Source organism: Melanerpes formicivorus, unplaced genomic scaffold, assembly GCF_026170545.1.
Source record: "Melanerpes formicivorus ecotype bairdi unplaced genomic scaffold, bMelFor1.0.p_v2 SCAF_79, whole genome shotgun sequence".
In the NCBI taxonomy this organism is placed as follows: Eukaryota; Metazoa; Chordata; class Aves; order Piciformes; family Picidae; genus Melanerpes; species Melanerpes formicivorus.
This window is the reverse complement of record NW_027142431.1, coordinates 1,551,216-1,564,715: the sequence shown is the minus strand read 5'-3', so window position 1 is coordinate 1,564,715 and position 13,500 is coordinate 1,551,216. Positions and strand designations below refer to the sequence as shown.

General features: G+C 49.0%; 1 protein-coding gene across 3 annotated transcripts in view; it reads right to left on the bottom strand.

Moving 5' to 3' along the window:
* PTDSS1 (phosphatidylserine synthase 1) overlaps positions 1 to 13,423 on the bottom strand; it is a 43,137-nt gene extending 29,714 nt beyond the window's left edge. Inside the window, exons 1-3 of one of the 3 annotated variants that reach the window (XM_068164355.1) lie at positions 13,041 to 13,423; positions 4,059 to 4,150; positions 2,538 to 2,582 (exon numbers count right to left, since the gene is read on the bottom strand). In XM_068164355.1, coding sequence (XP_068020456.1) covers positions 2,538 to 2,582; positions 4,059 to 4,150; positions 13,041 to 13,219 — 316 coding nt within the window. In that variant the 5' untranslated portion in view covers positions 13,220 to 13,423. The remainder of the gene's footprint in view (positions 1 to 2,537; positions 2,583 to 4,058; positions 4,151 to 13,040) is intronic. The other 2 variants (XM_068164354.1, XM_068164356.1) reach the window with 2 other exon arrangements.
* Between the last annotated feature and the right edge of the window lie 77 nt (positions 13,424 to 13,500).

The following is a 13,500-nucleotide window of genomic DNA, read 5'->3' as shown; positions in this document are numbered from 1 at the left end:
GCTGCTGAAGGCAGAGCTGGGGCTTGGAGCAGAGGAGCCTGAGGGTGACCTCATTGTGGGTGACAAAGATGTGCAGGGCAGTGTGGGGAGGATGGAGCCAGGCTCTGCTCAGGGATGTCCAAGGACAGCACAAGGGGCACTGGGGGCAAGCTGGAGCAGAGGAGGTGCCATGGGAACAGAAGGGAAAACTTTTTCCCTGTGAGGGTGGCAGAGCCCTGGAGCAGGCTGCCCAGAGAGGTTATGGAGTCTCCTTCTCTGAAGACATTCCAAACCCATCTGGATGTGTTCCTGTGTGACCTGCCCTGGGTGATCCTGCTCTGGCAGGGGGGTTGGACTGGATGATCTCTGGAGGTCCCTCTCCAACCCCTAACATTCTGTGGTTCTGTTCCTTTTGATTTTGCATGCAGCCTTTTCCCAACAGTACAGGTGGCAGGGTCTGGCACTATCAACATTGGGAATGACCTTTTTTCTGCTGCCATTGCTGCAATCTGCCATGAAGAGCAGGCCCTGTGTTTCCTAGACTTCAAAAGGAGGTGGATTCTTTAACCAGTGCTATCTAACCAGCAGGAGCCCCTCCATGTCAACAGATGAGTAACCAGCTACTTGGGAAAGCTATTTATTTTTAGCTACACAAGGTGGCAAGAGACAGAAACAGTCTCCTTAAAAAGAAGCAGAGCAGCTTTTAAACATGTCCAATTCTTTTCAAATGGGCTTGGTGTCTGGAATATGCTCTGTGAACAGTGAATTACTTCAAAATAAGGTTCCTTCTGTTTTTGCCATCTCACTTAGATGTTCAAGGAGCAGGATTTCCCTCAGCCAGTTCCACAGTTAATAGGATTATTTTCCAAGCCATGAATGCAGCCAACACTTCAAGGTGGTTTTGCTGAAATTGGGAGCTAAAAAATATAGAATAGAATAGACCAGACCAGGTTGGAAGAGACCTTCAAGATAAAAATGTCAATGAAGGCCTGCTAAGCTAGACAAAACTGAAATTTAAAGAAACATGTCAAGTAATAGCATATTGTGCTAATGCTGAAAAGCATGCCCCTACCAAATTTGATTTAGTCAGAAGTCAGCACCAAATCTCAAAATCAACCAGGTTGGAAAAGACCTCAGAGATCATCAAGTCCAACCTGTTACCTAATACCTAACACTTCCTGACAACTAAACCATGGCTCCAAGTGCCACATCCAAGCCTTTTTTGAACACCTCCAGGGACAGGGACTCCACCACCTCCCTGGACAGCACATTCCAATGACCAATCTCTCTTTCTGGGATGAACTTTCTCCTCACCTCCAGCCTAAACTGCCCCTGGCACAGCTTGAGACTGTGTCCTCTTGTTCTGGTGCTGGGTGCCTGGGAGAAGAGACCAACCCCCACCTGGCTACAACTTCCCTTCAGGGAGTGGTAGAGAGCAAGAAGGTCTCCCCTGAGCCTCCTCTTCTCCAGGCTAAACACCCCTAGCTCCCTCAGCCTCTCCTCACAGGGCTGTGCTCCAGACCCCTCCCCAGCTTTGTTGCCCTTCTCTGGACACCTTCAAGTGTCTCAGTGTCCTTCTTAAACTGAGGGACCCAGAAGTGGACACAGGACTCAAGGTGGTAGTATGCAGGAGCTATAAAACCCCAAATCTTTATCAGGTAGGAAAGAGATGGCAGTATGGAAGCTGTGAGGGAAGATTAGGAAGCACAAACACAAAGCAGGATTAAAATAGAGTATCAAAATGAATGATCCTTTTCTGGTGACTTAATCATAGAATGCTAGGGGCTGGAAGGGACCTCCAGATATCATGCAGTCCAACCACCCTGCAAAGTAGGATCACTTAGGGAAGATCACACACAAATGCATCCAGGTGGGTTTTGAAGATCTCTAGAGAAGACTCCACAGCCTCTCTGGCAGCCTGTTCCAGAGCTCTGGCACCCTCACAGTAAAGAAGTTTTTTCTTCTGTTGAGATGGAATTTCCAGTGGTTGGGTTTATGTCCAGTGCCTCTTGTCCTATCCCTGGGCATCACTGAAAAGAGCCTGGCTCCATCCTCCTGACAGCCACCCTTCAGGTATTTATAGACACTGATAAGGTAGCCCAAAGAGAGATGCTCCTCATAAGAGAGATGCTCCAGTCCCCTAACCACCCTTGCAGCTATCCACCCAACTCTCCCCAGCAGTTCCCTGTCCCTCTTGCACTGTGGAGACCAGAACTGGGCACAACATTCCATATATGGTCTAACTAGGGCTGAGCAGAGGAGGAGAAGAACCTCCCTTAACCTGCTGGACACATTCTTCTTAATGTACTCAAGTATACCCTTGGGCTTCTTGTCCACCAGGGCACACTGACAGAGAGTAACTACACTAACATTCCCAAACATAATTAAGAACAGATTATAAGAAACAGCTCAGATGTGGAGGGGAAGCAACATGAACACAAATCTGATGCACAAGTATGTTTTGTGACAATTCCATTCATCTGAAAGCTAAAATAGTTGGACCTGAAGAAGCACTGGGGAGGGGGGTGAAAAAAGTCAGGAGCCCAACTTACACTTACCAAAAACCATTCTCCAAATTGCAGGGTGGGGACGTGTGAAAGGTCCTGTGGACAGTAAACAAAAGAGAGAAGCCTGTTAGGAGACAGTCAATATGAACCACCCAATCATTTTGCAGTTGTCTCATATGCAGATCTGGCTGGCATGAGCATGGATCAGTTATCCAGAACATGTAAGACACTTAAAAGTTTAGGCTCTGTTAAAAAAAGCCACAGGAGCCTGCCAAGCAGTAGGATGTCACCAGTGTTTTCCATTATTCCTATGGAACTGTTTCCAAGATAGTTCCTTGCTGTTTGCTCAGCAAACACTGCATCTCAGGTGTCATCTGAGGGTCTCACCACCTGCTTTCTAGTCCATGCCTTCCTAACAGAGTCATCAAATACAAATTTCAGTGGGATAACAAAGAAATGGGGTGCTTAGCCTTCAGATGACCAGGGAATGCCAGCAAGTAGGCCTCCCAAAGCTTCCAAACTGAGTATCATGTGTCAGAAAAGAAGGAAGACACCTATCCTCTTTGCCAGTGTCAATATGGCTTACTTAGGAGCCAGTGATAAACTGACTTTATTAGATTAGAAACCTCTCAGGTAATGTGAAAAGCAGAGAAGACTAAGTCTAGTGAAACAGGAAAGCCTCTAACCATGAATCATATGCAGAGGTAGCATGAAGTGGCTGAACAAACACCCTCAGCACAGACTGCAGACTGCTCTTTCACCACTGGATGCATGAAGCTCATTTTTCTCTGGCACTCAGTTTTTTAGGGAGTGCTTTGTGAAAAGTATGGGGTCATGAGTTATAAAATGCTCTGAACTACACAGCTGTCCTGAGCACAACCCATGTTTCTTTTTTTCCTGAACACTGCCACTCCTGAGAGGGTTTAGATCTGACCCAGGAATTGTGCTCTTGCTGACAGCAGTTAAGTAGAAATTAAACAGACAGCAGACTTAAAACCCAAACCAAACACCAGGAAGACAGAATTAAGTGTCACAGGAGCAGTTTTACCTTTTGGCACTTTCTGCTCCTCACACAATTAACCAAAGCCTTTGTCCATCTTTCATTTCTGCTGAGGGCCTGCGGTTGCACACTGCAATGTGACTTCCACCATGCCTAACTATCACCACTTGTGGTGATTTATATGCAATATCTCTAAGAATCTGTAGAGTGACACTTAAAAACCTCACTGGGGCAGACTCCTTTTCAGCATTATTTAAAGGTCTAGCAACATCATTGCTTAGCAATCTGAGCTGCAGCTGCACACTTGCAAATAAAGGCACTGATTTTGAGAGCCTGACTTCCTTATTAGTTACAGAGGAGCCATAAAGAACTTGCATTTCACTGTTAGCTCCACTCAGTATGGTTGCAACCCACTTTTCAAGTGCTCCTTAGCATACAGGAATTCAAAAGAGTCAAGCAAAAGGCATTGAATATTCAAAGTGGCACAGCAGTAAAAAATCAAAATAAATAAGAGTGGCAATAAAGAGAAATTCACATCTTACAAAAAGTAGAAACATTATAAACCTACTCACCATTGGGAAAAGCTAGAACACTGATGATTAGAAAGAAGAAAATCACAGAGAGGATACCCCTCCAAATATTATCCTCTGGGACAGAATCATCCCTGAAGAGACAGACAACATCAAAGTGTTAAAGTGCATTGGAAGGATGAAGTTGAAAGGCTCTGAAGGCACCCTGTTACTTAAACACAGACTACATGGAAATAAGTGTAAGAAAGAGGCACCCAGGTCAAGGCAGCACCTGCTCTGCACTTCTGGGTATCTCTTTCTTACAAGAGAGTTAAAGACACAACCCATACATGGCAGCCACAAGCACTGTTACAAATCAATGCAAAGGCAATGATTCAATTTAACAGAAGGTGAAAGAAAACTTTTCCTCCTTCAGTGTTCACAGAAACATCATCAAAAGTACTTTTACACAGCAAAGAGAAACCTAACCCAAAAACTCTGGAGGACTGGACACATTTGCTAGGTTTCCCTCTGCTGTTTGGGTGCTCTTCACAATCCCCTTCACTTTCCTTGGTCTGTCCCCAATGCCAAATGCCTGAGGTGAGTGCAGAGATTGCAACCAGCCTTTGGAGATAAGGACTACACAGCTCAGAATCCACCTATAGGAGACACAGCAAAACTGAAGAGGAAAACCATCAACATGCTTTTACATCTCTTATGCCAAAACTATTAATAAAAGACCAGGTGGTTTTTGTGCTGCTGTTGTATGGCCAGAAGAGAGACCCAAGAACTGAGTTTGCAGTGCCAAGGCAAACTTGACTGAGCTCCTCTTTCAGGCAGGCAGAATCTATTGTACAGCAGTGAGATTAACAAAAAAACCGCAACAAAAACTTCACACCCTAGATTCTAGCCAGGAGCCAGCTTCCATAGTACTTCAATATAGAAATCATAGACTTGTCAGGATTGGAAGGGACCTCGAGGATCAGCCAGTTCCAACCCCCCTGCCATGGCCAGGGACACCTCACACTACAGCAGCTTGCTCACAGCCACATCCAGCCTGGCTGCAAACACCTCCAGGCAGGAGGCTTCCACCACCTCCCTGGGCAACCTGTGCCAGTCTCTCACCACCCTCATGGGGAACAACTTCTTCCCAACATCCAAGCTGAATCTACCCGTTTCTAGTTCTGTTCCATTCCCCCCAGTCCTATCACTCCCTGACACCCTCAAAAGTCCCTCCCCAGCTTTCTTGGAGCCCTCTGCAGATACTGCAAGGCCACAAGAAGGTCTCCTTGGAACCTTCTCTTCTCCAGACTGAACAACCCCAACTCTCTCAGTCTGTCCTCACAGCAGAGCAGCTCCAGCCCTCATCCTCATGGCCCTTCTCTGGACACCTTCCAGCACCTCCAGATCCTTCCTGTCCTAGGGGCTCCAGAACTGGACACAGTGCTCCAGCTGTGGTCTCAGCAGAGTGGAGCAGAGGGGCAGAATCCCCTCCCTGGCCCTGCTGGCCACACTTCTCTTGCTGCAGCCCAGGCTCTGCTTGGCTCTCTGGGCTGCAAGTTCTCACTGCTGGCTCCTGTTGAGCTTCTCATCCACCAGCACCCCCAAGGCCTTTTCTTCAGGGCTGCTCTCCAGCCAGTCCCTGCCCAGCCTATATCAGTGCTTGGGATTGCCCTGACCCAGCTGCAGGACCTTGCAAACAAGAAACAAACCCCAGACTACCAAAACATGCACAGCTAACATTTTATAATGTATTACCCACCACAACTGAAATTCCAGTATCATTTCCAGTTACTTAGGATCAGTTTACCTATTAAAATACATTCTTTGTTTTTATTCCCAACTCAAAATACCAAAATCTTCCCAGTAAACTTCAGAGAGCTAAATCCCTCCCTAGCAAAGCCACTGGTCACATTTCTGGATGGTTCAGTAAAGGTTCTGTGACTGCTTAAATCCACTCTGCAGTAGATATTTCCTGCAGTCCTAAAATATTTCTCACTTTGCCAAATGACTTCCTTTTCCCTCCAAATTGAACTTTTCACAGCTCCACAGCAGACTTTCATCAGCATGAGACATTTAAGCCCAGTGTTAGTTTAACTGCATGGCAGGAAAAAGAATATGAGTGGTTTCTCTGCAAGCCTTAGGGACTCCCCCCAGCAGTTCCTTTAAACCAGCTCAGTCCAGAATTCCCAGCCATTTTCCAGCAGCCAGGCTTGCAAAGGGTGACACTTTACACCAGCTAGGAACTCCAAGTTCCAGAGCTTATCTCCTGCTCCCTTGGCAATTTCAAGAGCCTCGTGCCACCCAGCACACCTCCCAAAGAGAGCCTGAGGCTCTGATGACTCAGCCAGCAAAGCCATGCTCCTGTTTTAAGCACAGAGAGCTGTCCCAGATGCCACCAAGGTGGGGGGAATCTATTGTGTCAAAAAAAAACCCCAAGAAATTGCCAGAGTCACATCACTGTGCTATTCAGCAGGGCCAAGGAAGAAGTGCAAGATGCTGTGATCACATCACTGGCCAAGACTGCTGGACAGAATCACAGAATGATAGGGGAGGACCTCCAGAGATCACCCAGTCTGTCCTGCTCTGAATCATAGAATCAATAAGGTTGGAAAAGACCTCAGAGACCAGCAAGTCCAACCCATTACCTAACAGTTCCTGACAACTAAACCATGGCACCAAGTGCCATGTCCAATCCCTTTCTGAACACCTCCAGGGATGGTGACTCCACCACCTCCATGGGCAACACATTCCAATGGCCGATCTCTCTTTCTGGGAAGAACTTTCTCCTAACATCCAGCCTAAACTTCCCCTGGCACAGCTTGAGACTGTGTCCTCTTGTTCTGGTGCTGGTTGCCTGGGAGAAGAGACCAGCCCCCACCTAGCTACAACCTCTTTTTAGGTAGTTGTAGAGAGCAAGAAGGTCTCCCCTGAGCCTCCTCTTCTCCAGGCTAAGCAACCCCAGCTCCCATAGCCTCTCCTCACAGGGCTGTGCTCCAGACCCCTCCCCAGCCTCAATGTCCTTCTCTGGACATGTTCAAGTGTCTCAATGTCCTTCTTAAATTGAGACAGGGTGGCTTTACAAAATCACATAGTTGAGACCTCCAGGAAGTCCAGAGTGTGCAGCCCAGTGGGTGGACACAGGAAACAATGTTATTTCATTCCCACAAGTCCTGCATCCCTATAAAACCAAGCATTTTCTGCTCCTCCCCCCTCCCCCTCTGCTCCCAGGAAGACATGCAGGCTGCTGTTGCCTTACAGGAAAGCCAAGGCCTGGTTTGGTCTTGGCAATGCTGCCAGCTGGGGCCCAGAGCTGCCAAGCTGGATTTTTTGCTGCATTACATGGTTTCAGTACTGGGGCATGCAGAGAAGCATGGCAATAGGAGGGGGAGGGAGGGATGGGGGGGAATGACACACAACAGTTGAGGCCTGGAGTTTTGCCCTAAGTAGGGGAGGTTTTTTTTAACGGGTGGTTGGCTGCAGGAGGTTGTGGTAAGCCCAGGTCAAAGGACTGGGCTGAGGCTGAAGGTAAATGTGGGTGTTTTGTACTTTCTGTATACAGTTGTGAACAGCACATTTTACTTCCAGTTCTTTTCCAATCCCATGTGAGAGCATCTTTATTTTACTTTCCTGGGGGGGGGTGTGTAGAATATTATTTCTGTCTGTTCTTAAAATGAAAACACAATCCAAGCCTCCTGCCACAGCAGGATCACCTAGGGCAGGCCACACTGGAATGCATCCAGGTGGGTTTTGAAGATCTCTAGCGAAGGAGAACTCCACAACCTCTCTGGGCAGCCTGCTCCAGGGCTCTGGAACCCTCACCATAAAGAATTTTCTCCTTATGTTGAGGTAGAACCTCCTGTGCTCCAGCTTGTGCCTGTTGTTCCCTGTCCTATCACTGGGCATCACCAAAACAAGTCCATCACCTTCATCCTGACACCCACCCCTCAGATATTGATAGACATTGATAAAGTCCACTCTCAGCCTTCTCTTCTCCAGACTAAACAGCCCCAGGGCTCTCAGTCTCTCTTCACAGGGGAGATGTTCATGTCCCCAAATCATCCTCATAGCTGTCTGTTGGATTCTCTCCAGCAGGTCTCTGTCTCTCTTGAACTGGGGAGCCCAAAACTGGACACAGGATTGCAGGTGTGGTCTCACCAGGACAAAGTAGAGGGGGAGGAGAACCTCCCTAGACCTGCTGGACACACTTTTCTTGATGCCTCCCAGGATGCCCTTGGCCCTCTTGGCCACGAGGGCACTTTCCTGTCCCATGGAGAACTTGCTGTCCACTAGGACTCCAAGGTGCTTCTCCATGGAGCTGCTCTTGAGCAGGATGAACCCTAGTCTGTGCTGGTGCCTGGTGCTGTTCCTCCCCAGATGCAGGACTCTGCACTTGTCCTTACTGACCTTCATGAGATTCTTCACCCAGCTCTCAGCCTGTCCAGACCTCATTGGATGGCAGCACAGCCCAGGATTGTGAGTACCACTCAGCTCCAGGAAAGCTGCCCCAGTCACAGTGGCACCCCTGTGCCCCAAAACCAACCAAGATGTTAGCAGTGCTAAACTGCATTTCACTGCAAGTGAGAGGTAGAGGTACTTCACTTTGGCTTACATATACCTTCCAAAAGGGGCAGACATTCTTGCCAGAAGCAGGCCAAAAAAGTAGGAACAAGAGACTTGCTACTGTGCAAGAGATAGGATAAAGAATCACAGTGTTTGCCTGGAAGGACTATTTTGGGAAATGCCAAAAGAAACAGGGCACCAAAATAACTGGTGGAGGAAAGACACAATCACAGCAATCAGGAAAATGTGTTAAATCATCTCCTCACTTAGCCTTTGCAATTGGGATGCTAACTTTGAAACAGAAGTATTCGTGCTTCAAGAAAAAAAGAGGCTTCTACTGCTCACATGGGAGACCAGATGAAAATTCCCTCCACTTGAATCCCCTTTACCAGCACATTTGTCATGTCTGCGGCTTTCTGGAGAAGAAATAATTAAAAGCCCACCAAAATACAGCCTTTTTTCCCCTCTCCTGCTCTTCTCTTTGCTCCAGAGCACTACATTATGCTGGCACCTTACCAAAAATGTAAGCTACTAAGTTATTACATCATGAGTTTAAAAAAGGAGAGGATATTCAAGAGAGGAAAAGAATAGCTAGGACACTAAATTTAGAGTGTGCTTGGGAAAAAGAAGACTTCCATAAACTCCCCAAAATATTTAAATGCATGATAATCCAGTTAAATCAACTTCATTAATTAAGGGGTGTGAAAGATCATCTTGCATCCTTACAGGGTCTTACTCCTGCTTCCACAACCCCTTGCAGCCTCACACCAGAACCTACTAACCTGTCTCCTTCCTCAGTCCTCTGTCTGTACTCCACAAAATAGCACCTCCTGATGTGTGCTACCTTGGTTGCCTCCAGGGAAGATCACATTATAGTATCAGTCAGGGTTGGAAGGGACCACAAGGATCATCTAGTTCCAACCCCCCTGCCATGGGCAGGGACACCCCACCCTAGACCAGCCTGGCCACAGCCTCATCCAGCCTGACCTTAAACACCTCCAGGGATGGGGCCCCGACCACCTCCCTGGACAACCCATTCCAGGGCTTCACCACTCTCATGGGGAAGAACTTCCTCCTCACCTCCAGCCTGAATCTCCCCTCCTCCAGCTTCATTCCATTCCCCCTAGTCCTATCACTCCCTGAGATCCTGAGCAGTCCCCCCCCAGCCTTCCTGTAGCCCCCTTCAGATACTGGAAGGCCACAATTAGGTCACCTCTGAGCCTCCCCAGAGAAAACGAGAACAGGGAAAGGTAGAGCCACTCTACACCTCCACTCCAGGGTGTAGCCTGGAAGCAGAGGTGGAGCCTGTCTGGTTCATTAAGCAGGCAATAGCCAAGGCAGCTGCAACCACTGTCAAAAGCACTAGAAAGGGAAGCATTGAAAGACAGAATACCCTCTAGTCCCCATGTCAACCTGGGAAAGTGAAACATACTCACACTTCTCTTTCTGGATAACAGCTATTATTATTGCAACCTGAAGATTACAGTTATCTGAAGTTCAGCTTCACCCTTATCTGCTTGCTCAAAAGCAGCATTGGCTGCTCTCAGTGATCCCAAGGGAGACCCCCACATTATGACTTAGTCATAAGGAAAAACATTTCCTAAGTTTGCCTGAAACACTACAAGGATGCTGAAGGGACTGGAGCACTGCCTGATGAGGAAAGGCTGAGAGACCTGGGGCTGTTCAGCCTGGAGAGGAGAAGACTAAGACGGGACCAATGTCTGTAAGTATCTGAGGGCTAGGGGTCAGGAAGGGAGGGAGAGGCTCTCCTCACTTATGCCCTGGGATAGGACAAGGGGCAATGGATGGAAACTACAGCACAGGAAGTTTCACCTCAACGTGAGCAAGAACTTCTTTACTGTAAGGGTCACAGAGCCCTGGAGCAGGCTGCCCAGAGAGGTTGTGGAGTCTCCTTCTCTGGACACTTTCAAGCCCTGTCTGGATGTGTTCCTGTGTGACCTGTGCTAAATTCTCTAGTCCTGCTCTGGCAGGGGGGTTCGACTCGAAGATCTCCAGAGGTCCTTTCCAACCCCTAACATCCTGGGATCCTGTGATTATAAGAGAGATGAGAAAGACTTTAAGGTAAGCAGAATGCTTTAGCTCCTGGGAAAAAAAAGACCTTTTTTTTAACGTAACAACATCAGCATGAATGCATCAGGGAAAATCCCCTGCTTAATAAATTGACCAGGAGAGCTAAGGAACAACTGACAGCACAGGGGAAGCAAAGAATCACTTGTCACACACCTGACTGGGAAGTCTGAAAAGCCTTCTACCCAAGAGCTGGAAACAAACACAGTCACTGGAAACCCAGGGGAATAAGCTGATAGGAATAGAAAGATCAGAGCTGGGAGAACATAGCATAAGCACTTGGGGAACTACAGACTTCCCCTCAGTTTCCAAGAGCACATGTGGTTTGGGTAGTGCCCCAAATAAAACAACACAGGCAGCATTTTGGTGTCACCCAGGAGATCTAGGAAGGTCTTGTGCTAGTATGAAATAGCTGAGGGAGACAAGGGGGAAGCAAACAATATCAGAGTAGCTTCTGCAACCTAAATGAGGAGAAACTGAGAGCAGCTAAAGAAAAGGCAATGAGTATTAAACACAGGAAGTGAGGCAGAGCAGGCAGATAGACAGGAGGAAGAAAATGAAACTGAAGTCAGAGTTAGAAAGCTAGCAACCCTCTTGGGGCAATGCAAACAGACATCCCAGATGTGAAGCAGTATTATCTGGGCCTAGACTGCAGTTCTAAAACTGCTGCTTGGCTCATCCTCTGCTTCAAAGAACTCATTCCTTTCCTTCCCCAAAGGTAAGCAATCCATTCCATTAATCCTTCAGAACAATGTCTGGGTGAGAATCCTTTAGTTACTCACAAGGTTGACCTAAATTACCCCTGTTAGTGAGAAAATCTATCAGGGAAGGGGAGACAAGGAAAGGAGCACTTACAGCAAAGGTCTCCAAGCATTGTACCAAAGCACCAATGGTACCATTGTACCATTTAAGAATGGACCCATGGGACATTCTACTTAAGCCTGAGTAACAAGATCTAAGCTTGAGGACAGTAGATTTAGACTGGACACTGGGAAGAAATTTTTCCTGAGTGAGGGTGGTGAGACACTAGAACAGGTTGCCCAGGGAGACTGTGGATGACCCCTCCCCAGAAACATTCAAGGCCAGGTGGAAGAGGCCTTGAGCAACCTCCTGTAGTAGGAGGTGTCCCTGCACTAGATGATCGTTAAGCTCCCTTCCAACCTATACTAGGCTACGAATCGAAACAGTACACGGGACACGTTCACCAAAAATATCTTCCTTGGGGCCATACACAGGTTGAAACAAGAAAAGGCACACTTCAGACCATTTGCAGCTACACTACTGGACTTCTCCTTATGCTCCTTTCTCAGCTCCAGCCAGGATTGACCAATATTCCCACAGCTGCTAAAACCCAAACATTTAGATTCTTAGGAGAAGATAGAAGCTTACATGCTGTAGGCCTAAGCACAAATAATTGTATTCTCCTGTCAAATGCAGGGTTTAATCAAGAAGGCCAATGCAACCCGTGGCTGTGTACATAAAACATCACAGAAGTGGAAAGGAGCCCCAGATGGGTTGTGGCCGAGCTGCACATCATCTCAGCAATCACCTTTTGCCCAAAGACTGCACAATTCAGCCTAACGGAGGATTATGTTATCAGCTTCACAGCCCCATTCAGGAGGGGGCTATAAATAGTGCACACAGCTTAGAAAAACACTGCAAGATAGCCTTCAGACCGCACTGCTATTCCCTTTCTTTACAAACAGGGCTCCTGAAAACGACTGTGTCCGTTCTTAGCTTTATTTCCATGACTGGCAGTAGCGGCAGTTTCCATGAATGACAGCCACAGAGCTGCTCCTGTGGTGGGGAAAGGAGGTGGCCAAGTAGATCAGCCCCGGTGCCTAAGCCAACACGTGAATGACCTCAGACAAAGCGTGCTGTATAAAAACTGTGACACAAACCCAATCTCTCCCTTCCGCTGAACTCCGGGTGAATTATCTGCTTCAGCGATGTCATTGCTGAGGCTCCTTGAAGCCATTTTTGGCGACTGCTTGAAACGTACGTTTAGGCAGAGACTTTCACAGAGAGCCTCAAAAAAAGCTCAACAAGTCTGCAGGAAAGGTAGCAGAGGAGGATAACGGCTCTGAGAGAACAGCTCCTCCTAGGTGGGTGCTCCCCGGCAAGCCAGCGATGCAACAGCCCAGCCCGCAGAGCATGCAGCAAGTCACGGCCCGGCACCAGGTCTCCCGTCAACCCGCCCCCAGCAGCAATCGCCGCCCGCCGGCGCCGCGCTGCCCGACCTCGCTGCCGGGGGGACCGGCACCAGCACCCTCCCCGTTCCCCGCCCCGGGATTTCCTTCGCCCCGGGGTCGGGTACGCGCGGCCGCGGCGCGGCCGGCAGCCAAGGGCGGGGTCGGGGGAATCCCCACGGCGGCGCCGCCGAGGGCCGCGCACCTGGTGAAGGCGAAGGCCATGAGGCTGAGGATGGTGAAGCTGAGGAGGGTGATGGTGTGCGGCCGGTAGAAGAACTCCAGCGTGATGTCCTCCACCTGCTGCTCATTGATCATGCGGAAGTGCAGGCGGTAGTTCACGTCGTCCTTGCTCAGGGTCCGGCTCCCCAAGCACGACGCCATCTCGCCCCCCCTTCCCGTCGCCCCAGCGCAGCTCCGGCTTTCGCGGGACGGCGCGGACGCGGCGTGGCGTGGCGCGGCCCGAACCGAACCGGCTCGAACCAGCCCGGTCAACCACCTCGCTCGGTCGGTCGATCGCCCACCCCGGCGGCGCTGCCGCCGCCGCTGCTGCTGCTGAGGGCAGAAGCGCCGCGCCCGCCGTGCGAGGGGCGGAGCGGAGCTCGCCCCGCAGCTCCCCGCGCCCACGCAGTGAGGGAGGAAGAAGGAACGGAGCGGCGGCGTGG